Source organism: Coturnix japonica, chromosome 18 (assembly GCF_001577835.2).
Source record: "Coturnix japonica isolate 7356 chromosome 18, Coturnix japonica 2.1, whole genome shotgun sequence".
Taxonomy (NCBI): domain Eukaryota; kingdom Metazoa; phylum Chordata; class Aves; order Galliformes; family Phasianidae; genus Coturnix; species Coturnix japonica.
Window position 1 is genome coordinate 2,802,554 of NC_029533.1, and position 26,296 is coordinate 2,828,849.

Here is a 26,296-nt window from a genome sequence, read left to right on the forward strand (position 1 = left end):
GTCGAAGTACTACTCCAAAGAAACTAAAAAATACAACTTAAACCACTGTAGTTTTAACAGCTAGGTACGTTCCTAACATTCAGTAACATCCACACAATCAGAACAAGACTGAACTTCAGTTTCACATCTTCTTGGTGTGAAGGAAAGACAGCCCGGACAGCTTCCCCTTCCCACATTTATTCCACCAGTATATTTCCAAACTCAAATCACAGCAAGGTTGAAATTATCTATTTATTTCTAATAGGTTTTCAAAAATATTTCTTTTATTGGACATGAAAAACATGACACTGAGCTGAAGTTTGTGAGGCATCTTACCATCCTCCAACATCTCCTCGGCTGTCTGTGGTGTAGTCAGTCACACAATTGAGCAACGTAGCATAAATCTGAGTAACATTGTCTTTGCAGATATACTCTTCCTGGGATCCTTCACCCTTAATACCTACAGTCTGACAAATCCTTTAAAAAGAGAAAACAAAGGGGAAAAAAATACATTAGCAGGGGAAACATTAAGATCATAGCTCTGCTCTGTTGCTTAATAAAATTCACTAGGCATAAGAGTATTCTAAGCCCCCATAATAATTCCCACGAACAAACATACAGTGTGCAGAATGATTCTGAGGCTATTGTAGATTTGAGGATTTCTTATCAGTGTTCAGGAAAGAAAATGGTGAACTTTGAAATACATTCCAGCTATTTTTTTTCCCATTGATTTAAAAATTAAAGATGAGAGCTGTACTTCATCCTCACATGTCAGGTAATCCTCTGAATCAAAGCTGTCAGAGGTGAAGTGTACATGGTTCCACAAGAGAAATGATTAATTTCTTTTCATGGTGTGATTTCAAGATCCATGCAGTGAGTTTGTATTAGAAAGTGGAGTGAATAGTGAATAGTAGAAGCCTTCTATAGAAAGAATTAACATTAGATAAAAACTAAAGATGATAAACATACTCTGCAATTGCTATTAGGGCATCTCTTCTGGATTCAGCAAAGCTCACATCTTTGGGGGTAATTAAGGTGACTTTTCTCAAACCTTCCAAAACCTGAAAGAAAAAAGATGTATTTCAAGTCAATATAATATTTATAAGTGACCTACATTTAGAGATAGTAGGAAAATTAGGTGAATTACATACAGGAGAACCAAGCAGTCAATAGCTTTAGGTTTCACACCACAACCTGTCAATATGCCTCAATGTTCCCTCTGGACAAGTGCTCCACACCAAAGGGCAACTCAACCTGCTTTTTCCATTAACACTACCAAAGCGGGACTAAACTTTAATTACCAGAATCTATGGCAAGCTAAGCTCATGATTTTCTGGTGTTACCGTACATTACAATCCAAATCCGTTTCACAAAGACCTGTAATTATGATCATTATTATTTATTTCATTATGATCATAGGTTTCACTCAGAATACCCTGTGTCCTCTCGCCTCACCTGCTGTAGCCTGCCCTTTAGCAGAAACCTTGGAAGGGCTCCAAGGGCGAGTGAAAAGCCACATCGAATCATCTGCTCTGTGCTTTGTAGTTCTGAGATGTACTGTGTCACCAGCTCATCTAAAGAAGAAAAAAAGCAATTGCAAAGCAACTTTTACATCATCATCGTTACATATTTGACTAAATAAAAAAGTAAGAGGAAAACTATCCTCCCAATATAGCATCTAGAAAGTTTTATAATTGTTTTATAATTGAACAACCAAGAGAGCTGCAGTAAACACAACTCCAGCTCACAAAAAAAAGGAGCCAAACATACACTTCTTAATCTTGAAAAGGAAAAATTCAAAGATCCGACAAAAAATTACGTAATTGTGCCATTGCTTACTGCCATCCAAGACTGAAATGATTGAGCAATATTTGCTAGAGGAAGATCAGTTACCATAGGAAACTGCACTTTAATCATACCTCATGACTTCTTTTTCTTTAAATCCCTGTGCAATTCAACAGGCCTCAACCAGTTCCTCACATCAGGAAGTCAGTTCCCTGTCCAGAGGTTAGCAATACTTGCAACATGAGCCCTACTACTATTCAAAATCTTCCAAACAAGTGGCACGTAAGACTTAAGGACATAGAAAGATGCAGTGCTTGCCTAGACAGTTCAGAAACCAAGTTGTGGCTGATATATAAAACGCAGTCTGACTTCTTCAGGGCAGGGAATGCATGTCACGGTGTGTGCATGTCACAGTGTGTGACAGGTATCTATGTCATACTTGGAAGTACCACAATAAAAATACCTGTCTTTTCTGACCTGATTTAGAAACAATACACCAGTTTGCAATTGCAAAAAAAACAACCAAACAACAACAATAAATTTCTTGGTAAACTGTGCATAACTGCAATGGAGTCTTTAAGAATACAAGAACATAAATGGTGTTATTCTTAAAATACCTATTCTATATCATCTCGTAAAATTAGTATAAAATCAGCGATGCCCCCCTCGCCCCCAATTTACTCAATTCCTCCAAACTGTCCATAAGGTACAGCCCAGTATCCTCAACCTCTTCTGTAAATATGAGTCCTTACCCTGTAAAGCTGGATCAGCTTCTCCATTTTCATTGATGTAATATTCATTACACAAAGCACTCAGTGCAGACACTGCAGACTCCTGAAACAAAGGCAAAATTGTGAACTTCGTATCACGAACTGTGATCTAAGGAAATATAACTGCACTTAAGAGGTTAAAGAGAAAGATGATATGGTTTTTTATGTTTGGTTTCTTTTGTTTAATGACTACCATCAGCTATTGCCATTTACTTTTTGTTAAATTCATCCCTATTCTGGTTTAAGATCAGCTGAAAAGGAAACCTGTGGAAGAACAAAACAGATTCTTCTCTTATTCTTTTAAAAGTTCCAGTAAGCTAAATTATCATTTAACATATTAACAGTAACGTGGATGCTGCATTTCCAGCTCTCCTGTTGTATCTGCAGGATGGCAGTTTTATCAAAGCCATAAGTTATTTTTTATCTGTAATACATAGATTCCAGATTGATAAGAAGCAAGTTTCCTTTCCTACAGAAAGGAAGCAGCACAAAAACACGGATTACCCCATTCCTGCAGGTCCCTCACTTTCTAAAGAGAACTGTTCTCTTTTTAAAGGTATCTGTTTTTAAAGATATCCTGTTACAAGAGTGCACTTTATGTCAGAAAGGAAGACAACTTTTCAGTGTTCTGTGACTATTATTCCTCACTAAAATACACGTGGAAATCAAGTGAGAATTGCCATTTACTAAACAGTTCAGTTTTAATTAATGTTAAAATGAACAAGTCAAAATTCTCTACGGCCTATAATTAATTCTTCAGTGAGGTTTAGAAGTTCCAGTAAAGACGTACAAACTCTTTGAATAAACTGCAAATACCAAAGGAATGTTCCAAGAATTTAATTCCATCTTTCATCAGTGATTTGGATACATTTCAGTCTGCTCTGTCGTCTGAGGAAACGTTTCAAAGATGAGCCACCAACTACTCCCAATGGCTTTTTATCTTACTTTAAGAAATGAACAAAATGAATAAAGTATTTTCTATTCAAATGGTGTCTGCGACAGCTATCATCTCTAACAGGGCAGACTGAAATTATCTTCATAATTTGGCAGAATCTCATTTAAGTGTACAAGATCAAACTTACGTGGTATTACTCAGGAAAATTAAGGTAAATAGCTGGAGACACTTAGACCGTGTACATAAAATAGCACAAAGAAAATGAAAATAGCACTCATCAATGGATTTAATACTCAGAATTAGTGTGGTTGCAGAGCAGAGTGAAAGTTTTTTAGTGCAGACTAATGGAAAATTTAAGTACTGCATCCCAAACAACTCCTGTTGCTTTGGACCAATTTCCTCCCTGTTAACAAACACACCCTGAGGACATCAGACATGAGGACATTGACCAGGGACACTTTTTTAAATAAATGTATCTGAAACCATTAAAAACAACCCAAATCAACATATCTTTCACATGTAACACTATACATCAATGCAGCAGATTTCTTTATTATTAAAGAAGGTGGCAAAAATACATATTGTATCCATGGTCCATTCTCTTGAGGCAGTCTAAGATTTAAAACTTTGTATTTATATTAAAAAAATGGCATTGGGTGGCTTAATAAAAACAGGAATTGTAGCTGCAGTAATATAGAAGCAAGTCAAAATCATAGACCAAAACAGAAGAAAAATGTCACATTGATGTAATCAGATGGCAAACCAAGCAGCTTCCAGCACCAGGGACTGTTCACTGTTAGTCCATCATCAGTGCCAGTGAGTGCCAACAACTCTGCTCAAATCCACACACAAGAACACGCTCAGTGGTAACTACTCAAGCATTAAACAGGAAGCCTCCTTGCAATCCAGGAGAATTCATGTTTTGGTTTGTTTTTAAATCCCCCTCCTCAGCAATCTAAGAAACAAACAAACAAGAAGTAATCACATTCCATGGACAATACTCCAATGGAAAGCTAAAATGCTTCTAATTCTGTATGGCACGTGATGACACGAAGAAGGAATCATTACTGTACCTTTACATGCTGTCGTGCAGAGCATGAAGCAAGCGGAAGACTTCTTAGACTGTCGTTTATTAGCCACTGCCAGCCCTCTGGAACAATAAAGAACATACACAGTATTACCTTTCTCATGTTATTTACTTCAGCACTTTCTCTCTTACAGCAAAGAATAGCAGCCATCCTTATTCAGCTAAATCTTACCTTTCCAAAATTAACAATGTTGCATATTCTGGCTTATTTTCCAAAGTACACAGTGCAAATGCTGTCTGATAGCACTGAAAACTAAACAGGGAAAAAGTCTGCAAACAACACAGATTTGTGCAGATTTCTGTATCTTTCTGATATTTTATTAATTAGCCCACTCCAATTTGCTGATCCTCACTGGTCCTTTGTAAAACACCATTCACTGATGTTATACAGCTTAATGAAAATGAGGCTGTACTTACTCAAAAATGAAAGGTCATTTAAAAAGCACGTACCAATTACTGGATCTCCTTTAAAAGGCATTTTTGATAGTGACAGCTTCTCAATTAAAGTGCAGACTGTAAGAAAATACATTTGGCAATCAGATAAATAATAAAAAAGACAACCAGCAGCTGCTTTAAATATACATTTATATACATCATGTTACATTAGCATTGATTTTAAACTGAAGAAAATTTGCAAAGAGAAGTCCAAGTTAGTTGCCAAGTCTTTATTCTTCTTTATCTGACTTTTGATTAGCTTTCAAACCCCGTATTTTTAATTACTATGCATACTTTATCTATGCATTCAATATAATGTGCAAAACAAACTGAAAAAAAAGCAAACAGAAGAACTATGTATTGCACATTTTGTTTCATACCTCTGCTGTGGTACTTACCAGCTGGTCTCATCAGTTCTCCACCTAACCCCCTGCAAAGCAAAAGGAGAGGCACTGTCACAAGCAGTTTGAATGCACTGCCCAATGAGGAAAAAAGGGTCTCTATAGCAATTTAGAAAGCAGATCACAAAACATTCAACTTTGGTAACTGATCAATGCAAACATACTTCTTTTTAAATTAACTGTTTTCTTGTCGTGACCACAGCATGATGCACACAAAGTCTTCCTGACTATTTGGCTTTCTGCCTCTGAAGAATGCAAACCCAATCTTTCTGATTTTTAATATGCATAATAAAAGATTGCCAAGTTCATTCTTCTTTTCTTCTTTCTTCGTTTAGAAGCATTAGAAACTCTGTCAACTTATCAGCCATACAGCTTCTGACTTCCACAACTGAAAAGCAATTACATACAAAGTTCTAACAAAATCTTCACTTCTGGAACTCAACACGGAAACGTTGCTCACCAGTTCCCATTTTCACAAATTGGTTCATTTCCCTGGCAAAGTTTCTCACCCTTTTCCCTTCATTCTCTTCTTCCCTCTCAGATGATTTTGCATTCATCACAAGAAAAGCAGTAAAAACTCCAACTCATCAGAAGGGGGAGGAAAACAAAAGGCCTGAGACATTTCAGACCATCTTGAAAACAAGTACATCACATAGGAATGGTCTTACCAGCTCAGAACTGAGGCCTACCTAACCTTATTAGCCTGGCCACTGGCAGCCCCAGGAGGAGTAAATCTGAGCGAGGCACAGAGCAGAGAGAGAGAAGCAGCCTGGAACTGCAGGGCCTGTTTGCATTCCCCAGCCCGTCATGTCTCCGGGCAGAGACCTGTCTCCTCACCCCACTGAGCAACATCTGCTGGTTCCTTGGATATCCCCAGGGCATCATGAGCATCGCTCGGGGTGTTCTGCTCAGTGTCACCCTCTGTGGCATAATTTTCCTATTTTTTGAACCTTTGACCCCTGCCCTTCCTTTGGATATTTCCTCCCTTGGCGCCTTATTCCTGCCTCCCTTCACTTCTGCTGGAACATTTCCTCCCTGAGGTGTGCCAAACCCATAATCACCTGTTTGTACGGCTACGCTCTGGCAGAAACTCCCAGCAGGGGGGATGAACAACAAAGACTTTCTGTTTATTTGTTTGTGTTGTTTTTTTGTTTTGTTTTCTAAAAAGAACTTTTTCTTCCTTCCCACCTCCCACAATAAAATTAGTAGCTGTGCTCACAAGGCAAACCATAGCAACCCTAACGACTCTAAGAACTTTGTTCTCCAATTCATCCTTTTATATGAGCTTCAAAAGCCCAAACATTTTAAATGAGTTTTTCCATTCCATGCAAGTAGGTTCCTCCTGTTACATGCACTTGGGTTTCTGACTCAACATTCTCACTGGTTTTTCAGGTGGTGGAGAGGTGCCAACTCAACACTACTGCAGTGTGCCTCGGATCAGCATTTCCTTTAACTGGCAAACTTTTGCTTTCAACAATCAATACATTAAACTCTATGCAATGCTCTATGGCTCAGTTTATCATCATAGTAAGCAAGACGACATTCCACATCCCCATACAGATAAGCACTTTGTATTATCTACCCCACCTTCCTGCCATGATGTCTGCTCTCCAACTTCTAAAAGAATTAAATTAGAAAACAACATGATGAAAAGAGCTGATACAGTGGCAAAAATAGAGAACAATGTGGCAAAGGTTGCTTCCTCTTCAGTGTTTCTTTTCCCTTCATTTTGTACCTCACCCGCTCTTTGCCTTTTGTCTGTTGTCTTACTGTAAATGAGCATAAAATAATGATCTTGTGAATTTGTTTGGTGTGCAACAAAGTCTGCTGATGTAAGGACTCAGATATGGACTTTGTTCCAACTACAAAGCAAGAACTGAGTCACAAAGGCTGCTCTTCTCCACTTCTTCTGACTGCCAACAAGGAAGTCAGGCCACTCAAAGCTACTCTTATGTTAATAACTTGACAGCTATCCCTTCCTTTGGCATTACATCAAGTTCATTTAATTTCAGAGTTTAGAGCTTCACTGAGGATTGTTGGCCCTGTGGAAAATGATGAATGGTGACGCTGAATTGCACATTAAGATATCTACATAACGCAGGAACTACAATCAAATCTATCTGCAAAGGCACTGTCATCCTGTGTTCTCTGCACGTTTCATGCCATGTCTTGCCTGCACATCACCATATGTCTGACAATTTATCTTCGTTTTTTCTTTTCCACAACACATACATATTTCAGTTCTAGGAACTGAGAATTCTATTCAAACTCTAGATCTTTCCTCAGTCCGTGTTTACTTTGTCAAACAAGATGTGCACCTTCCTATTAACTTTATCTTGCCCCACAGTATGTCACTAAATTAAAAAGATACGGATCCACCCATTTCAGAGATGCAGAATTTTGCTGTCCTGTCACAATTTTCTCTTTTTTGTTCCAAAGATGCATCTAGAAGTTACATCACATTCACAGATGTACCTGTCTCAAGGCTTATTTATTAACTCAGTTTGTAAATCGACTGATGCAGGTTCCACCAGCTCCAGACATTTCTTCCCACATGCAATTCCATAGAAATGTTTATCTCCTAGAAATATTCTGGAAATAATTACAACTTACTTGTGGAAAACACTCAAAATACATAATCCCTTGTTGAACCAATGGATTAGGAACCACATTGAACCAATGGATTAGAATTGCTGATCTAAGCATGCCAATATATATTGTAAAATTACAGAGGCATGAATCAGAATTGCTCCCAGTTCATGTCAAAGTTCAGGGCACTTCTATATGTTTCTAAAATTGTATTTAAAACTCAATTTTTGCGAGGAGTTCAGAATTCATCTTTATGACTACAAAAATAACATACATTGAGACAGTTCCAAATGAATAGCATCTGTTTTCATATACATCCAAATCTGAAGTTAAAGCAACTGGAATATCTGAAAATACTCAGTTGCAAATACTCAATTTCCAGAAAGCCAAGTAGAGGTTTCACACCAACATGAGCAGTAACCAAGCATTTAGGAATAATTTCTCCCATACAGAACTGAGGTATCTCAAAGGTCCAGCCTGTCCATGGACAGGACCTACATACTGGCTTTATAAAAGTACATGGAAGCAGCAATAGATACCTTGAAGCTCAGATTAAAAAATAAAGAACTGTCCATTTCATTAAGCTGATACAATCATCTTATAAAGATGCACAGAATAAACATTATTAAGCTGACAAACACCTGCTTTATGTCACTGTAAACTCATATGCTAAGTGTACACATTTATATTGTATTCTAACACCAGAAAGCTATACAAAATCCTGGCTCTGTGGAGAAAGTTTTCTCAGTGCCTTCAGCTGGTAGCAACATACAAATCACCTTACAGCTCTTTCAGGTGAATGAAACTATTTATCACAAAGTATTATTTTGCAACAAGAACAAAAACTGAGCAGAAAACAGCAGTAACTGTCTCACATTGATGCCTTTTTCTTACATGTTCTTCCTTGCCTTGTCCACAATATTTCATGTAAGGCACAGCACCTCCATCCAGCAGTTGTATTGTTTTCAATGACACCTCGAGCAATCCCTTCTGAACATGGGATGGCACAAACTCCTTAAACCATCACGTTACTGGACACAAGCAGGAGTTTAAACTGGAAAGAATTTTTAAGATGAACTTCGTTGCAAGGCCAGACTTATCTCCTGATTAAGTTTATACATCCAAAAAACTCTTTTGCATAAATGACTGCCAAGAAACACATCTGCCCTGAAACCATCAAGATTTGCTGCAGCCTTAAGGGTCTTTGCAATGAGAGAAGCTTGCCTTTCACCTGCTACTTGCCAGTTCCTACCAGGCTACTTTACTCTTTTGGAAAAGCTGAAACATTGGAGATGACTGTCCAACTTACACAGGTTTCTATGTAAAATAAATGAAGTTTGCTGCTCTGCCATAGCTGGCACGTACACACACATCCAGCCTCTGCATATGGTACAGGAACGAGCCAGAGAAAAACTCCACATGCAGCACATTGCACCAGCTGAATCATCCAGTGTGGGAGTTGCTCATAAACACTGTGCTTCCTGTCACAGGCAGCTCTGATGTGAACCCTGAAGGCCCAACAACAGCCCATTTGCTGAAATACACAAGTGAAATGCAGCTACCTGGAAGAAGTGCAGTCAATCTGTCTGCAGCACTTCCATCTCCATCCCTCAATTATCTCGTTACAACTCTGCGTATTAAGTTCTATATTGCCAGCCTCAGAAATGGCTTCCAGGAAGGAGAAAAAGTTCTACATGTTACTCAGGTGGATACACAGCCAACAATCTTATCTCAGATGATGCACTTTTAAAGAATCTTAACAATTATTAAAATCAATTGAGAACTCTTCAATACTGAGAACTGCCTTAGATGCATTACGGAAGAGTGTCTGCTAAGAGACAAGGTTCCATGGTGGTTCAACACGAGCACATGGTAAAGCAGGCTGACTACTAGCAGCCATGTGCTCGTCTCAAGTTTTTAATGTACAAAAGCAACAATTAAAACAAGTATCATTTTTTATTAATTAATTTTATAACTCTATCATGCAGCCCATAAAGCACAAAACAGACAAATATTCAGTCTAAGAGGCATGGTTTGCATGGCTTCACCGACTTGCTATAATTAGTGATCATTTAATATGGAAAACCAGGCCCACTGTGCAATACTCAGCTGGAAGCGCATATGCAAATGTTTAAAGCAACCAACTCCTCAAGACAAACCAGTGCTTCCAATGTGTCAGAAACGGAGCTAATGGAAGGAAGTGCTGGCTGGATGTGCCTGGACTTGTGTTCTCCTTTTTCAGCACGCTGTGCTAAGTCCAGAAAAACACTTATCCAGGAAGACAGAAAGATACTGACATTTTTCAACGATAATAAAGCAGAGGACAAGACTCTCTTCAATTAGCATTAAAAAATCTGATTAACTTCAAATGTATCCGAAATTCAGAGACTGTGCAATGCAGTTAAAACTTTGCCTGCGTTCTGTCTGAAGGATAAATCACAGACATTATTCCAAATCAAGTTAAAGGTATTACAAGAGATGCTACACAACATAGGAGGGACGGCTGAATGGAGGCACCCATTAGAGCACTGCGGCTTTGACTTTTTAGACATGAGTTACTCAGGCATTCAATGGTTGGGCAATCAGCATCACCACAGCCTGTTCTGCAGCTCGACATCTACAGATCACAGTTCTGATGGAAATGACTGAATTTTTATGCTTGATATTTTTTTCCCCCTTTCTCTCAGGCTAAAGTAGATTATGAAAACAGCTTAATCAGCACACTGACATCCACTTAATACAGAAAAAGACAGCTGTTTTGTTGCCAGAAGTGAAAGCAAAATATCTCAATCAGTTGCACCACATGAGCAGAACTTTTGTAGAAACACAAATAAAACACACAGGTTTTCAACATTCCTGCAAGCCATCATTGCACTGAGAATTCCCAGTAGCAACTTCTCAAATGGAAATCTTAGGAATACTACGTGCAATAATGACTCATCGTGAAACGAGCTTGGCTTGTTTCACTAAATGCTTGCCCAGCAATACTCAAATGGCTGTTTTGTTTTTATAACCTAGTTTATTTTTCTTGTCCAATTTTAATATGCATGCTGACATTTTAACATATGGCTTGTAGCAGACATCTGTGTGTCTGCCTAAGTATTGGAGTAAACAGCAGTGAATCAATTTTGCTTGGAGTTGAATTTTAAGCCTTATCTAGGATGAAAACATTTCTGTAGGCATCTTATAAATACCATTAAGTGCAAGAAGTGCACATTATGACAAAAACAAATTACACTCAAGCTCCACCCTGACATTAAAGAATTTATGGGAGCCAAGACAGCCACCCACAAAGACACTCATATACAGGATCAGCATTAAACCCATCCTCTCATACGAGCCAGCTCTGGAACGGAGGTTTCACATTACTTTTTTCAAGGCTGTATACAGTAAGTGTTTACTTTTTTTCAGGAAGTCTGAGAATGTGAAAACTTACATAAAAATAATTTGATGTAGAAATAAAAATTACATAAAACAGCCAGCTAGGATCCTACTGCTCTACTACTGACAGGTACATCATGTGTGAAGAAGTGAATTAGATAAATGCCTAAAAACTCCGACAATTTGTCAGTTAAAGAAACAACTCATTTGTATATCAAATCATTCGGGAATACAAATCATTAATTATCTTTTGGATTCCTTAAATTTATGAATTAACCCTGAAGTCAAATACCAGGTTTAATTCACATGCATTTAACAGTTAAGTAGGCAAGTTCCCTTTACTTCCTGGAAGCTTCAACAAATAGGAACAACCCAGCAAAAGCTCATTCACATTTTCTTTGGCTTGAGAATTAAAAAACTACATAGAACCCTTTGCAATGCTTCTGGCCCATTCATTACACAGGATTCCAGAATTTAGCCAGAAGCTCCGTTTAAAAAGAAAAAGCTACACTAACTTTGTAGTGACAGGAAATTTCTACCATACAAGTACCATAGCACAGGTGAATAATAGGAAAGAAATCCATTACGCATTGCTGGAGCCATGGCCTAGTGGGCATATTGTTCCACATTCTTTCCTTTAACTATCTCTATCACAGCATTGAGACCAGTACTTACCACTTTCCTATTAATCTAACATGCCTGTAAGTCACACACTCTAAACTCCCCATACATTATAAAAACAGCACTGGTCTCTGTAATAAGCAGACAAAGCCAAAAGAATGCATGTACTTGCATTCTGATGAACTGTGATACACTGGCATTCTATGGTAGGTGTAATGAATACAAAACCACCCCCCCACTTCTGATGCTACTGTTTTCATTAGTCTGACTGATACCCTCCACAACACAAATTAATTTTGTTTTAGTCCATTTTCTTACCTGTACAGCTGCCGACTGCAAAGCTGGGGAAGAAAAAAAACATTTAGGAAGTTATTTTGGAATAAATGTTTTATTTTTCCTCCTCACCTCCCTCACACACAATGTCCATGTACTGTGCACTATGCCACATTTAACACTTTCATAAAGGACTGTGTTTCTTCATTCCAAATCCTACCTGCTCCTACTGGTTTTTAGAATACATTTCCTTTTCAGATTTGGCCCTTTAAAAATGGCACATAGACTAAAAATTGAAAGTATTTGTCAACTACAGACGAAGAGAAAAATTTAGAACACTTATCAAGCAATGTGAAATATGTGTCCAGATTCACACCTGCAAGATTGAAAGTATACAAGGTTTTTATTGCAAGACTGCACTTTTGGCAAGTGGAAGAGGAAGGTGAAGAAGAACAACTGTCTTAATCACAAATATTTCTATAAATGTAACATACCACACTACAAAACACATTAACACTTGCTACAAACCTCTTGGTGGATTTGCTTCAGTCCCTCCAAAGATTTTCCATCAAAATAGTACGTTACAGATCTGCAAAGGCATACATATTTTTGTAAAGACTGATTGCCAAGTCATGCTCAGAGTTATTTTTCTCAACAGAAATATGCAATACTTCACTTTAAACATTAACTTCAGATATCTTTGTATAAATGCATTAGAATGTGCTGAGAAGTAAAACAAAATGTTGATCAGAGTTATTAATCAACAATTACCTGAAAAAGGTCATTTTTATAAATACAGGTTTCTTCAGTGCATATATTTACACGCACCAGTGACTGCTGCAGAACTGTATTTTCAGTAAAGTCTGCATTTTAGGATTTTATCATCCTCTGCTTTGATCTTACACAGCTGCTCACGGCACCTTCATTCAAACCATTATGAAATTCTACCATTAATGCAGCTTCCAAATTCCAGTTTTGCAGTAACGACTTTCAACCATTTTTCACAAATGATTCACGTGAAAGAAAGGAAAAGGTAAATTTCTTTTCTTCAACCACAACATTAAGCAAAAACATCTCCAAATAATTTTACCAATTATTTTGGGTTCATCTCCTAATTGCAATATGAGTTTTTGTGTGTATACATAACAGCCCTTCCCATTCAGCAGTAATATTTAAATCAATCCAACAGCAAAGGCTGTTGCTTTAACTCTAAAGATGAGAGACTGCCCCCTGACCAGGAAGACAAAACACTGGACGGGCTGCTGGGAGGGGCTGGTTAATCAATGGTTGGTATCTTTGAATTCTCCAAGTAAGGCAATAAATGATCTCACTTTTCTAACGATGAACTTAGACTTCAGCATGTAGTATCACCAAATAAAACGTGAAGGCTGGGCAAGACTGATTATTATCATACAAAAATTCAGTTGAAGAGATACTCAATAAGATGGGATTTCCATAATTATACTCAGGAAGCTTTCAATAGATCAGACATGAAAGGAAAATTTATAGTGAAGATAATCTTGCATTTATACCTATTATTCTCTTCTGCTAGTTTACACAACGCATGGGTGATCTCAGCACAGGCAAGAATTGCCCCGTGGCGTGTGTGCAGATCTATGCCCACTGATAAAGGCAGCAGTCTTGGCAAAACTGAAAGAGATTAAATAATTATTTTATTTAAACAAAGCATATTGACGGATTACAGTTCTAAATGCAAATATGTTGGCCTAGAAATAAAACGAGAAAACCATTTCTTGAAAGTCTGGTCACCAAATCCTCATTATTATCTGAAAATAATAGCTTTAAAAAGTATATTCTGAAAAAGCATACTAAACTATACCTACAGAGGTCACACCTACAACTGGCTGCATGTTTGGAGTCAATAAAAAATATGCTTGCTATGAGACATTGGTTGGCTAAGCAGTAGAGAAAATGAGGTTTGTAGCACCTCCATAGTTTTACTTCCATGTAAACTGCCACTGCCACTTCCCTATCCTGCTCTAGGTAGTGTAGGTAACATCTATAGGGGTTTCAGCTGCTGTCTTTCACACGTAACAGGAAGCAGCTAGTACATCCTCGGCATCTTGGGTGAGACAAACAACTATGAATTTGCTCTAAGAAACCTTTGATTCCATACACAGCAATCAAAAGGAATTCGTCTGAAGATGTCAGAGTGGACAAGATGAAACAGATTTGTTCTCCCATCTCCATCATTATGACATCAATAAATCAACAAAACAAAGGCAGGAATTTGAAGGCTAGCAGCCTGAACTGTTGCAACGAAACTACACCCATTTGTTCATCTCACAGCCGTGCAGTCCTGTGTCATCAGGCTACAAAAGACTAGTCCCTAGATTAAAACCATCTGGCAGGTCTTCTACCATTTTGCATGAAAATTGAAAGCTGGTAAACATATTAGTGTCAATACACCATATTGAGTTGTAGGAAAACTAATTTTTTATTAAGCCATGGTGTCTAAGTCATTCTAATATGGGTTTTCTTTGTTACAGGAGCTAGAATGCTTGATATGACACACTATGTAGAACTTGTTATGCGTTACCTACCCACGTTTGCCATGTACTCAGGAGCCCGTGGGGTAAGGTTATGCAGAGCTTTGGTTGCAAGTTCTCGAATAGCACTGAAAATGTAAAAGAATAAAAAATAAATAAAAAATACATTCAGGAAGGAACTCCTGCCCACAACCAGATAAAGACCCCAGAAATACTGAAGTATTCTCTGTTAATATTTCCTTTCCCCTCCTAAAAAAACAGCCAACAAAACAACCCAGCAGACCAAACAGACAGCCTACAGCTAGCTTTTAGCTATATGAATAGAACTTATTGCTGAAAGAGACAAAGAAAAACATACTGGATGGTAGAACCTGAGGGCTCATTCTATGCATTGGCAGGGACACTGCAGTAAACTATTATTATTTCTCATGATGCAAACTATTATCAGCACTGATATAATCTCATTTGTGTTATATGTACACGTTTTAATCTTCATGGACATTGAATATGACTAAGCTCTATCTCCATGCATGAAATCAACTTTAATTATTATAATTGTATGGTGATGGTGTTTACCCCTCACATACACTATATAACATATAAATGTATTTTATTAATCTATTAGCAGATTGAGGTCATGGCAAAAATTCAAAATTCATGAACACACTTTAAGTGAGAATACGCTAGGAGGAATGGATGACATCTACTACTACTTGTTCAGTTTCCTTCAGACAAACAGCACACCAAATGTGCTTTAAGTAGCACACATCATATGCAGAAAAATCAGTTCCTGGATGTGAGCATAATTAGACTTTATGAGCTTACCTATCCCAGTGGTTAATCTTCATGTTAACTAAATGATCGATCATTGGTTGTGTGTACTCAGGAAAGCCAGCAATATACACACTGAAAAAGAAGGTTCATATGATAGAGTACAGAATCAGTATGCGTGTATTTTAATACAAGCTGCTCCAAAGATAAAAATCCTCTAGTTTTAAGGCAATAAAACTATTGTTTAATCATGCCTTATCCCAGATGCTCTGCAGCCGAATGAAATAATACAATGGTAATCACTTTATAAGCACTGTCAAATATTTAAATCACTTTTGCAAATGTTTTTCACATTCTCTTTAAAAGCACTACACCAACAGAAAGTGTGACTTCCCATTGTTACATTCCAGAAAACTGAGAAGTGTGTATTAACATCCATAATAATTTTAGATTGGAAAAATGTGTGCTAAGATGTAAGCCAAAGGACACAGTATTATAGGAATGTGCTTTATCTTCCTAAATACAACGATTTAAAATTGAATAAGTTTTCAATTTGTTCTTTTTAAAAGTCAAACATATGAAAAGTTAATTATGACAAAACTAAAGGTGCAAAAGTGAAGACCTAAGATGTGAAGCACCACCAGGAATTAGCAAGACAGCCAGTAGATCTGACTTCACAGCCCAGTAGCTTTTCAATCTTCAGAAGCATCAGCTATTGAAAGCTAAGGTCAACAGAAGTGAAGTGAGTTGTCCTTCCATTACATCTGATGTAATTTCAATAGCCTTGGAAAGCTAAACAATCAGTAGGATGCGTCTGAGTCAGGATGGCATCCAAAGAAGGACAAAATTAAGGACAGGTGAATTACCCTAATTTCACCTTTTCATTTTTTGTGTGATCAACTTTGCAAGTTTAGTAGTGTTTCATAAATACATGTGTCATTAGAAAGGAAAGTAAAAACTGAATACTTAATACACTAATATCTATGTAATTCATGAGAAGAACAGTAATCCTTAAATCCACAGCACAGACCTCAGCCATCTGAGCCAAAACAGCACAGAAGTAACACCTCTGGAGAGAGATCAGACACAACCTGCCAGCTCACCAACCAGCTGCTGCCAGCAGAGAAGTGGCAAAATTCATTATTCTTTTGTTCCGCTACTAAGATTTTTTGTATTCCTTTCTGTTTATGAACTTACCTATCCCAGTGGTTAATCTACATATTAACTAAATGATTTCTTAACTCTACTTTAACACAGCCCAGTACTGAAATCACAGCCTCTTTAATCCCAGTTCATACAAAATAGGAGCAGGTTTCCTCTGCCTTCATCCCCATTAACAGATTTGAGATGAACAGATTTGAGCTGAGCATTCCAAAGAACATCTGGTAAAGTCTCCAAAGGACAACTGGCATGAAAACTTGTGTAAAAATACATAGATTTTGAAGGATACAAGCAACACACACATATATACAGCCCACATCTGGTACAGACTCTATCACTTATTATAAAACAAGAAAATACTCAGCTGTAGAGACTGGCATGCATTTCTCAAGCCCTCACAGCTCCAAGTAGATTCACTAGCACAGACTTTCACACCTGCATGGTTTCCTTTCACACAGTGGCATCACACTGGCATGCAGTGTCTCAGGATTGGTTTTTATCTGGGTCAGGAAGAGACAGCTGAAGATTCTAGATGTGGAATATGAATCTCAACTAGCTTTTTTCCAGCTACATAAACAATTCCACCACCTAGAGGCACACCGATCAGAAAGGTCCATTTTTTCCTACCACATCATAAGGATACGTGTTTTCTGTGCAGCCAAATAATGCTTACGCGCTTTTGCTTTGATGTTAACTCAGACAAAAATAAGGAAATAATTAAGTATTGACCCAAATAATTATATCCTGTCCGAAAAGCAATGTGGTGAAGATTTCAGCAAGTAACGTAATGGATGAGATGACAAATAACTGAAAAAAACAACACTAGATGTGGTCTGAAGGAGCCATGCTATGAACTGCACACTGTTATAGAAACCCTCCAATGCAATGAATGAGCACGTGAGACAATAGTTAACAATTCAGTTCTGGAGAAGTAGGGACAACATAACATTCAAACTAAAATTATAAAAGAGAGTAAATAAAAACAGTGTGTGCCAATTCTGCACATTTTCAATTGTTTTTTTTTACTAGTATAGAAAGCCAGACTTGCAGAAGTCCCATTGGCACAGTGTAGGGCAGCAGCACACACTGAGACCTGAGTGTGCCCAGCCCGATCAGCAGGCAGGAGAGCTGGGAAGTGTGTAGGAGGAGGGTGTGGAATGTGGAAGGGAAGACTGTAGGTGAAAGGTGAAGATGGGCTCAGACCAGAGTGATTATCCACAAAAGAGAGGTGGAAAAATCAATTAAAAAAAAAAAAAGTCAAGGAGGCAGAGAGGCATTCAGTGCCAATTGTCTTTATAGAAGTGGTCATTAGAAGCTACGAAGCTGAAAAGGAAGCAGAAGGGCATCACAACCTTCTTTGCTGTTTCTATTCACAAAGAACCAAATCTCTTCAAACCCTTCTGACCTGTCGGCTTCTACGAGCAACACACACCTCCATAGGGCCATGTATCTTACCTATCTTAGAATGGCCTGAATCACCTGTAGGCGCCCGCCTCCCTGTGCTGCCCACAGAGAGAACCCAGACAGCCAGGCTAGACTGTCTGTCTTAGGCAGACAACTGAAGTTGGGACCCAGCCCTCATCTTTTTCATCTTCTCAAGAGGAAGTGCAATCTTTGCTTCATTCAGCCATCCTGTGCACAGAACCTGCATCCCCAACCCCCTCACAGCAGCTTTCCTGTACTTGCAGAAAGCTGACCAGAACAGCACACAGCATTCCACAGCAAGCTGCTGATTTATATCCACACCAGCAATGGCACTTCCCACTGTGCTCTCTGCATGCTCCACACTGCGGTGACAGTTTGATTTCCAAAATGGCTGCATGCTGTGCTTAGAGCTTCCGTGTGCAACCTAGCAGTAATAGAAGCATATTCAATTTAAGGTTCTATGCAGAGACAGCAAATTCAATGCCCTGTGCAACGCTGAGTTTGGTTGGTTTTTAAATGGACACAAGTTTGTTGTTGTACCCATGCTGGAGTTTTGCTGCAACTCCTCAGGATCCCCTCATCTTCCCTAGTCTTTACCTGCCCAGATAGTTTGGTGATGCCCATGAATATTAACCTCTTGTCTGCTTCCTTCACTTTCTCTCTATAAACAGACCATGTAGGCAAGTTGGAAAAACATCACGGTCAGATTTTCACCATGCCTTAGGCATAATTAGCAGTTTGATGCAGAAAATAGAAAAACCAAAATTCCATGTACTAAAAAATAATAATAACGGATACAATACTCAGTAAGGTCAAGCAGTCAGACAAGTATTTCATTAAATACTGGAGATCCTTTATGTTTAAGGAAAGCTTGGGAACTTACCTTATAGTCAGGTAACAGTTAACTCTGTTACCAACAGCAAAATAATCAGCTGCAGTTAGAATGTCTATGCCATGTGGAAAAGTGCCCTGCAAACATTGCATGGAAGAGGGGAGAAAAAAATAAGAAGAGAACATTAAAAAATGGAAGTATTTCTGAATATGCAGCACATTGAAAATTACTTCCCACTACTGTCCGAGTTCTGGAAAATACATTTGCCTTTTTAAAATATAAACCATATATTGAAATGTCAGACATTCAGGATTTTGATTGGTTATGACTGAGTTAATGCGGTATTACGCAGTATGGCTGTGCTTTGGGATGGAGGAGGCAGCGCAGCCTCCACAAGCCATAATTAAGTGCAAATGGAAAACAGCCAACTGAAAGGAACTATGCTCATTTACAAAAGGGACAATCATATGATATTTAAGCAATAAGACTATGTGGAAGTACAGGTTCTGGATATGATACAGTTTTGTTTGTTTACAGTTCACTCTTCCCTTCCACATGAGGTTACAGCCATGCAAAAATAGTAGAAAATATCTTCAGATCTAAGCCTGAATAATTAAATAAGCATATAGTGCAAGCAGTGGGAAGCTGTCAGTTATTGCAGAGGCCTTTTTCTGGGAAGCATACCACCAACTGTCCAAAAAACCAAGGCCTATAATCTGACTAAAGCAAGGGCAGACAGAGTATTTATGGCTTATTCCAGACACCACCTGAAAGTCCTGGTAACTCCAAGATTAAATGAATGTACTCTCCCAAGGCCTAATGAAACGCTGATTAGAGAGAAAAATGGACACCAGAAATATGATTTGTAGCCAAACAAGATGCCATGTGAGGAAACATGTTAATAATTTATAAGGCTTATTTTTCTGTGGCCGTAAGAGCAACTTCTCAGATTCAGTACAAGTGGCATTGCAAAGGTGAAGCAGGCAGAAACCAGGAAGAGAGGTCAACTTTTTCTCCACCTATTTAGTGCCAGCACTGTTATTTCAGATGGAGAGGAGCATGTTTTAGCTTCTTCCAATTCAGAGAAAGGGTGACTCTTTCAACATTACATCCAGGAGAAGTACCACTGAGGGTGTATCCACTGATGGAGTAATCCTTTTCCTAGGCAGTAGGGAATAGTTCAGTCAATAAAGCTTTTGAACTTCTACAGGAACCAGCTGGGAGACTGACACTGCCCTTCATGCCATGGCAACCTATTACCCTACAACAAACTCCTCCTCAGTATTACAAAATATTTACTAAATTTGTTGAATGTTCCATCAGTACTAAAAATGCGAATAACTCATCAAGCCAGTGTCACTAATTTCTGGTTGTAAACTAACTTAGACTGAACTCCACCTACTAAGCAATAAGAAAAAAACCTCTACAAAACTGTTCCTACAGGAAAGCATTTCTAAACCTGCAGCACTGGGAGCCCTGTCTCACCTGGAACTGCAGGCACAGTAAAGTGTTTACTTCATTCAGTGCCTCATGATGTGGAATGAGTAGGAGTTGCTTTGTGATGACTAACCCCAACCTCTCCAGAGCAGTAAGTGTAAGCCCAGGGAGGAAGCAAGTTGGCTCCTACTTATCACAGACCTAGATGGGTCAGGTCATCAAAAATACTTACCCTCTTCCTGCTGGTCTCGCACCCTTTCTCTGCTATTAACCTAATTCTATCTAGAAATACATATAGTACTTCAGGACACACTGGTTAATAACTAAAGAGATATTCAGGAATGATATCTGGGAAAGCTAGACGCAGCATTTTAACAAAGATTCCTAACAGAATGGCTTACAGAAGACAAAAATTGCTTGAATCATGCGCTAAACTCTCCATGACTTGCTACATCAGAAGAATTCATGAAATGAATAATTTGGCCCTTTCTATTTTTCTCCTACATTGTATTTTTAGCTTTGTTAATTCCTTATGAGAAACGAGAAAAGTGAAATTGGAGTCCTTATCCTATTTGTTTCTCTGGCGAGGTTGCAAATCTAAGTTGTTTGTGCCTTTTAACTACCTAAACACAGCTGTGATACACAGGAACCTACCACAACACTTTTTTTCAGCAATCTTAATCCAAAATTAATTTCAGCAATCTTAATTCCAAAGTTAACAGATTTCTCAAGAACTTTGTGATGTTGTAACATTCTTGTGTTGAAGACTCTCGAACCCCATTTGGAGTTACACCACCAAACCATAGCAAAGATTGTGAAGCACTCATCAGCTATTCCATATCAGTTAACCATTAGAAAGCCAATGGAACACAAAAGAATCATCAAAACTTGTGCTTTTCCTGCTTTAAGTGCGCTGCAGTTTACAAGGTGTAGACTGGCTGCTATTTGTGCTGATTTTACTTTTCCAAATGTGTTCTAATAACCAGAAAACTCATTATCTTCCAAAATCAGAACACTCAAATAAAACCCACATCTCAGGAGAACGCTCCACAAGAACCTGCTTTCCGACAGAGAATATAAATATTTTTAACTACTAATATTTAATCCTACTCCACTTCTCCAAAGCCACAGCCTAATTCTGAATTGAGGCACTACACATTCACAGGACACCAATGAATGAAGATGCAGGGAAGTTACCGTACCTGTCTCCCAACATTCTCCTGGAAGGCAGCCTAAAGAACAGAGAACAAACACCAAAACGAGTCAGGTTTGCTTTTTGATAAACACCAGATGATGAATTCAAAACACACAACAATATAAATGACCCATGGCTTTTCTTTTTCAAATAAAGTTAGCTTTGTTAATAGAACAAGCCCACAGGGCTTTTTTGTTTCAGCGTCTCTGTGCTCTTGTGTTCTTAAAGTCGTATGTTGCATGACAGCAATTTAAGAACGCAAGTTTATTAAAGCAGTCACACCCACAGAGTGCTTCTGAGCACTGACACAAGGCTTTGCTCTGGAACTGAAAGTCAATACCTGAAGACAACAGAAATTGAGGCAGCTTGCATTTGTCCAACAATTTAACATGATTGGATTATAGCTGGCAAAGTGTGATTCTTGTTCAATCAAAACTTCAGAGAAATAATATTAAGAACAACACTTATTGGAAAATACAATCTGAAACCATGTTGAAACACTGATGTTACAAAACCTGAAGGTGCATTTGTTGCGTTTTGCATTGAAGAAACTCAAAATCAAAATATTGCCAATTTCAATATGACCATTGAGTTAATATCTCTACATGTACTGTATATAGAATAAAATCTTCTCCATACTCCATGAATCCCTACTGGGCCTTGAAATTTCACTCTTTAAAAAGCCTGAATTTTTCCTCTAACGGATACGTAATCACCAGTAGAACAAAAATGCATCTCAATCTTAACCCCTTTCAGAGAGAAGAAATCATTACTGGACACCTCTTTTATAATGTTGCTCTATCTACAAACAGAGTCTCCAGGAAGGGGCAGCGTATGCACCTGACAGATGTATTTCAGATGCAGGAACATGCTGAAATCCCAATCTTTTCTGAAAATGGCATAAGAATTTTGTCAAACAAGAGGTTCTCTTTTTCCTACATAAAAATGATACACATGGTAGCCCACCTGTAAAAACAAAAGGCTAAGCTCACCAAGGTATCGTATTCTACATATGGAGCAAGCACCCAGAACACAGTGAAGCAAGGCCTCATGAAACCAGTCTCCCACTGTACTTCTGAGGTTAGGTCTGTTTAGGATAATGACTGCAGTTCCTGCAGACCTGCCCAGGCTAGTTCAGCTGCTGCTCACAGCACATCCATGGCAGGACAGCCAGCCAGGCCAGCTCCCAGCAGCTTCCCCTCCTCGTAGGCAGGTTCTGGAGCCCACCTTTATCTGCACAGCAGTGCCCTGAGCCAGCTGCTTTAGGATTCCCTCAGGCAGTGTTGCTTGGGCTGTCCTCTGCAGAGACACCAGTGTAGATTCACCCTTGGGCAACACATAAGGCAGCCTTCCAGAACCAGAACATAAGCTGCAGCAATTCCCCAAACTTCCTCATTATTGTATTCCATAGCCCAGTTTCTGATGCCCTTTTTTCCTCCACTCCTTACCTTTCTACCAACTTACACCCACAGACAAGATTTGCAAGGACATCCTTTCAAGTCATCCTCCATCATTTATTCCCTTTTGCATATGCTTTAGATCCCCACTTAAGCTACATAGACCATTTTACTCAGTACTGGAAGCTTTCAGCAAGGATGATGCACTAAACCACCATACCCAAGAGATTTAAGAGTTTAATAGCTTCATTACAATTTCTTTCAAATACGTACAGACAGGTGCATTATGGACGTGAACTGCATAAAGACTTTCTTTTGGTTAAGATCAAAAAGGAAAGTGCTGCTTTCAGAACAGTAGAAGTTTCATTCTACTCACCACAGTTTTTTAGTGCTGGGCTATATTGCAAAACCATTGGAAAAAGCTGTATAAAGCAATAGAGGAGCAGAACAGCTACTGTACAGAATGATTCCACAAAGTGTTTTTTTTTACTAAATACTGGAATTAAAGAATTCCAGCATTGTATCACCATTTCATTTTCAAACTCATTTAGAAAGATGATGATGAAGATCCAAGTAGAGGAGCATGGCAGAAGTGGTAAGGATTCATCTGATGCGTTTTGAACATCTATTTTATACATTAATTGACACCCAATGGAATGGTCTATCTATTTAAAAAAAACAGCACAGATCTTTAACCTCTATTTATAAAGGCAGTTGTTAGCACTGCCTTAAGATAAATATGTATCAATTTCAATTTAGTAGCTTTTGAGGAAAGCATTCAGTTTGCCTTGAAATATTGTTTTAAAGCGCTAACATGTTCTCTATGCTGTGATTTTAAAGAGTACCAACCAGGCAGAAGGAAAGAAAACCCCTTCTTGAACATGTCAGCACAGCACAGCCTCATCCAAGGTCTCTTATTCATGCAATCATTCTTTATAATGATTATTCATGGAAGAGTTGCTAAAGTCAGCTCAGAATGTTTTCAGAGCTTCAAAAGAACAGTCAGGGCAGTCTTGTTTTATTCTCCCTAACCTCAGGGTTCAAAATATCTCTATGTGCTATTTTGTTTTATTGGTGCTCCATGTTATAATACACTGCATACTGTAATAAATGGAAAATCTAGTAAAACGTGTTGTTTATTTAAATGTGTGTTTAACTACACAGTGACTGGGAATTATTAACACTCCCAGGTATTTTTCTTCAAAACTGAAGCAGTGCCTGGAAAACACAAAATATGGCCTTGCTTGGCTTTCTAAAATGAGAAAGAGTTTTTTCAATACTTCCCCAACTACCCAACCAAACAATTCCAAGCTCTGACTAGCTTTAAATCTAAAGGTACCAGTGGAGAAGAAACCAAAACCCCTTCTTTTGTTATTTTTTAGTTGAAAATACTCAAGTGGTAGAGATCTTGATGGCCCAGTTTAAACCAGAAGAAAATGGCGCAAAAACATCTGTGCTGTACTCTGTACTCACATGAACTATGGAAGAAGATTCTGTTATTCTGCACTTTTTAATGGTTTGTACAGCTCTCAGTTAAGCTGCTTTTGGTTTTCTCTAAGGATTTTATTTGAATAAACAGACTTAAATAGTGAAGAATGGTAAACTCTACAGTCACTATAGCAGGTGCTGAAGTTTGAGGGAGCAGTAGCTTTAGTTATTTGTCCCCCACACATTATGCAAAGAATGTGTGATATCAGTACTCAGCAATCCACAGTGCCTTAGCTTCCATTCTTTGCTTTAAGACTATTTGGACAAGGTGCTTTGTGGTGCGATTACACGAGCAGCTGACTCACTTCACCAGCAGTTATGCTGCAGCTTCATTCAATAGCTTCAACTGTCACACAGAGGTGTGGCTACAAAAATACGGATGCTGTCCAGGGAAACCCTCCTTTTTTATTATCTTTTTTAAGGCATTCACAGGGAAGTTTGTTCTTGCAGACACCTGGTGCTGGGACAGGCACAGTTTGGCCCTGTGTTTGCTTCACAGGAACAGCTGTTAGTACAGCCATACGGTTGTTTTTTTTTTCAATTTGGACAATATTTTAACTGTTGAAGCAGGAAACTTCTTTTGCTTTTTTACTTTTATTCACAAGGAAACAGATGCAATTTGTACAACGCACTGACTGAGATCTTCAAAAATAAGGTGTTCCTCCTTTCTTCCTCTAAGCTTCTAGTTAGCTCTTAGATATTTTACCTTACCCAACATGACCACAACACAGCAGGCTGTGAATCATGGTCTTAAATCAAGATCCACACTGTGGATTATTTAATTTAAAATCTAAATTCACACTGTATTTCTTAAGGATTTAAAAAGCTTTTTTTTTCTACTCATGTATCTTGCTTATCACTGGAGTCCGGGGTGAATATGCAGAGCTACAGATCATGAAATTAAAGAACAACACACAAAAATCCCAACCAACCAAAAACATGTAAGTTAGAATGTGGTAACTTACAGAAGCGGCTCTTCTGCAATTAACATCGCGGTCAAACACAGCAGCAATAACCAATGCACTGAGGAAATAAATATTGATTGTAAGTATGTAAAACATAAGAAGAGTTGTGCAATGCCACCATTTCAACACTTAGCCTTCCAAGCAGAACACTCACAATTTTTGCTGTGGAGCTTCTTTATTATAAATACACAACTAAACTATAATTTGGGCTGAAATAACCACGTACCTTCTAGTTTCTGTAGCTTGCTGTGAACTTTCCACAAGGTTAGCAGACAACTACTGCTCTACCAAAGCAGAACAGCTTTTAAGCAGTATGCAAATACGTTTAACTTCACTGGAAGTTTTATAGTTTAAATCTAGTGAGAGCTTAAAGGCTGGACATATCTAACAACCCACCTAAGACTCAATGCAATTTTAACTTAAACTTGGAAATACAGTTTCTCAATATCCAAATACACAGTAAGTCTTATGTAAGGCTTAAGCAAAACTAGGAGTTAAGCAACAGAAACTTCTGTCTATCTGTACAAGTACGATCACATGCTTTAAGCACCAAAACCAATACGCAAATAAAACAGCGATACTTCAAAATAAATTGGAAGAATAAGCAATGTTTAAGGATGACCTACAGATACAGAAGTGTGACGGAACTAAATCATTTCTCTGTGCATTGTGTCTGGTATTCCTTCACAGTTCAATTGCTTTTACCTCAGCAGAACTGCTTTTAAAAAGGTGCCATGGAACAGAAGAGAGAATACATCCCAAGACAAGAAGTCTGCAGCCTTAGAAATCCACCTCCAGCATTCAATTAACTCCAGTGACAAATAAACATCACTTCAGGAGGATCATTTAAGCAGAAAATTATTCCTTTCAAACCCTGAAACTCTTCATTACGTTACTTA

General features: G+C 38.3%; 1 protein-coding gene across 2 annotated transcripts in view; it reads right to left on the bottom strand.

The window, feature by feature from the left end:
* The window catches only part of TBCD (tubulin folding cofactor D), a 97,623-nt gene that overhangs the window by 19,152 nt on the left and 52,175 nt on the right, over positions 1-26,296 (bottom strand). For both annotated transcript variants that reach the window (XM_015879840.2, XM_015879841.2), the window contains 15 exons: positions 25,398-25,455; positions 21,555-21,584; positions 18,967-19,052; positions 15,552-15,632; positions 14,781-14,854; positions 13,749-13,866; positions 12,745-12,805; positions 12,262-12,284; positions 5,350-5,381; positions 4,967-5,029; positions 4,503-4,579; positions 2,517-2,598; positions 1,435-1,553; positions 949-1,040; positions 316-456 (listed from right to left, as the gene is read on the bottom strand). In XM_015879840.2, coding sequence (XP_015735326.1) covers positions 316-456; positions 949-1,040; positions 1,435-1,553; positions 2,517-2,598; positions 4,503-4,579; positions 4,967-5,029; positions 5,350-5,381; positions 12,262-12,284; positions 12,745-12,805; positions 13,749-13,866; positions 14,781-14,854; positions 15,552-15,632; positions 18,967-19,052; positions 21,555-21,584; positions 25,398-25,455 — 1,137 coding nt within the window. The remainder of the gene's footprint in view (positions 1-315; positions 457-948; positions 1,041-1,434; positions 1,554-2,516; positions 2,599-4,502; positions 4,580-4,966; positions 5,030-5,349; positions 5,382-12,261; positions 12,285-12,744; positions 12,806-13,748; positions 13,867-14,780; positions 14,855-15,551; positions 15,633-18,966; positions 19,053-21,554; positions 21,585-25,397; positions 25,456-26,296) is intronic.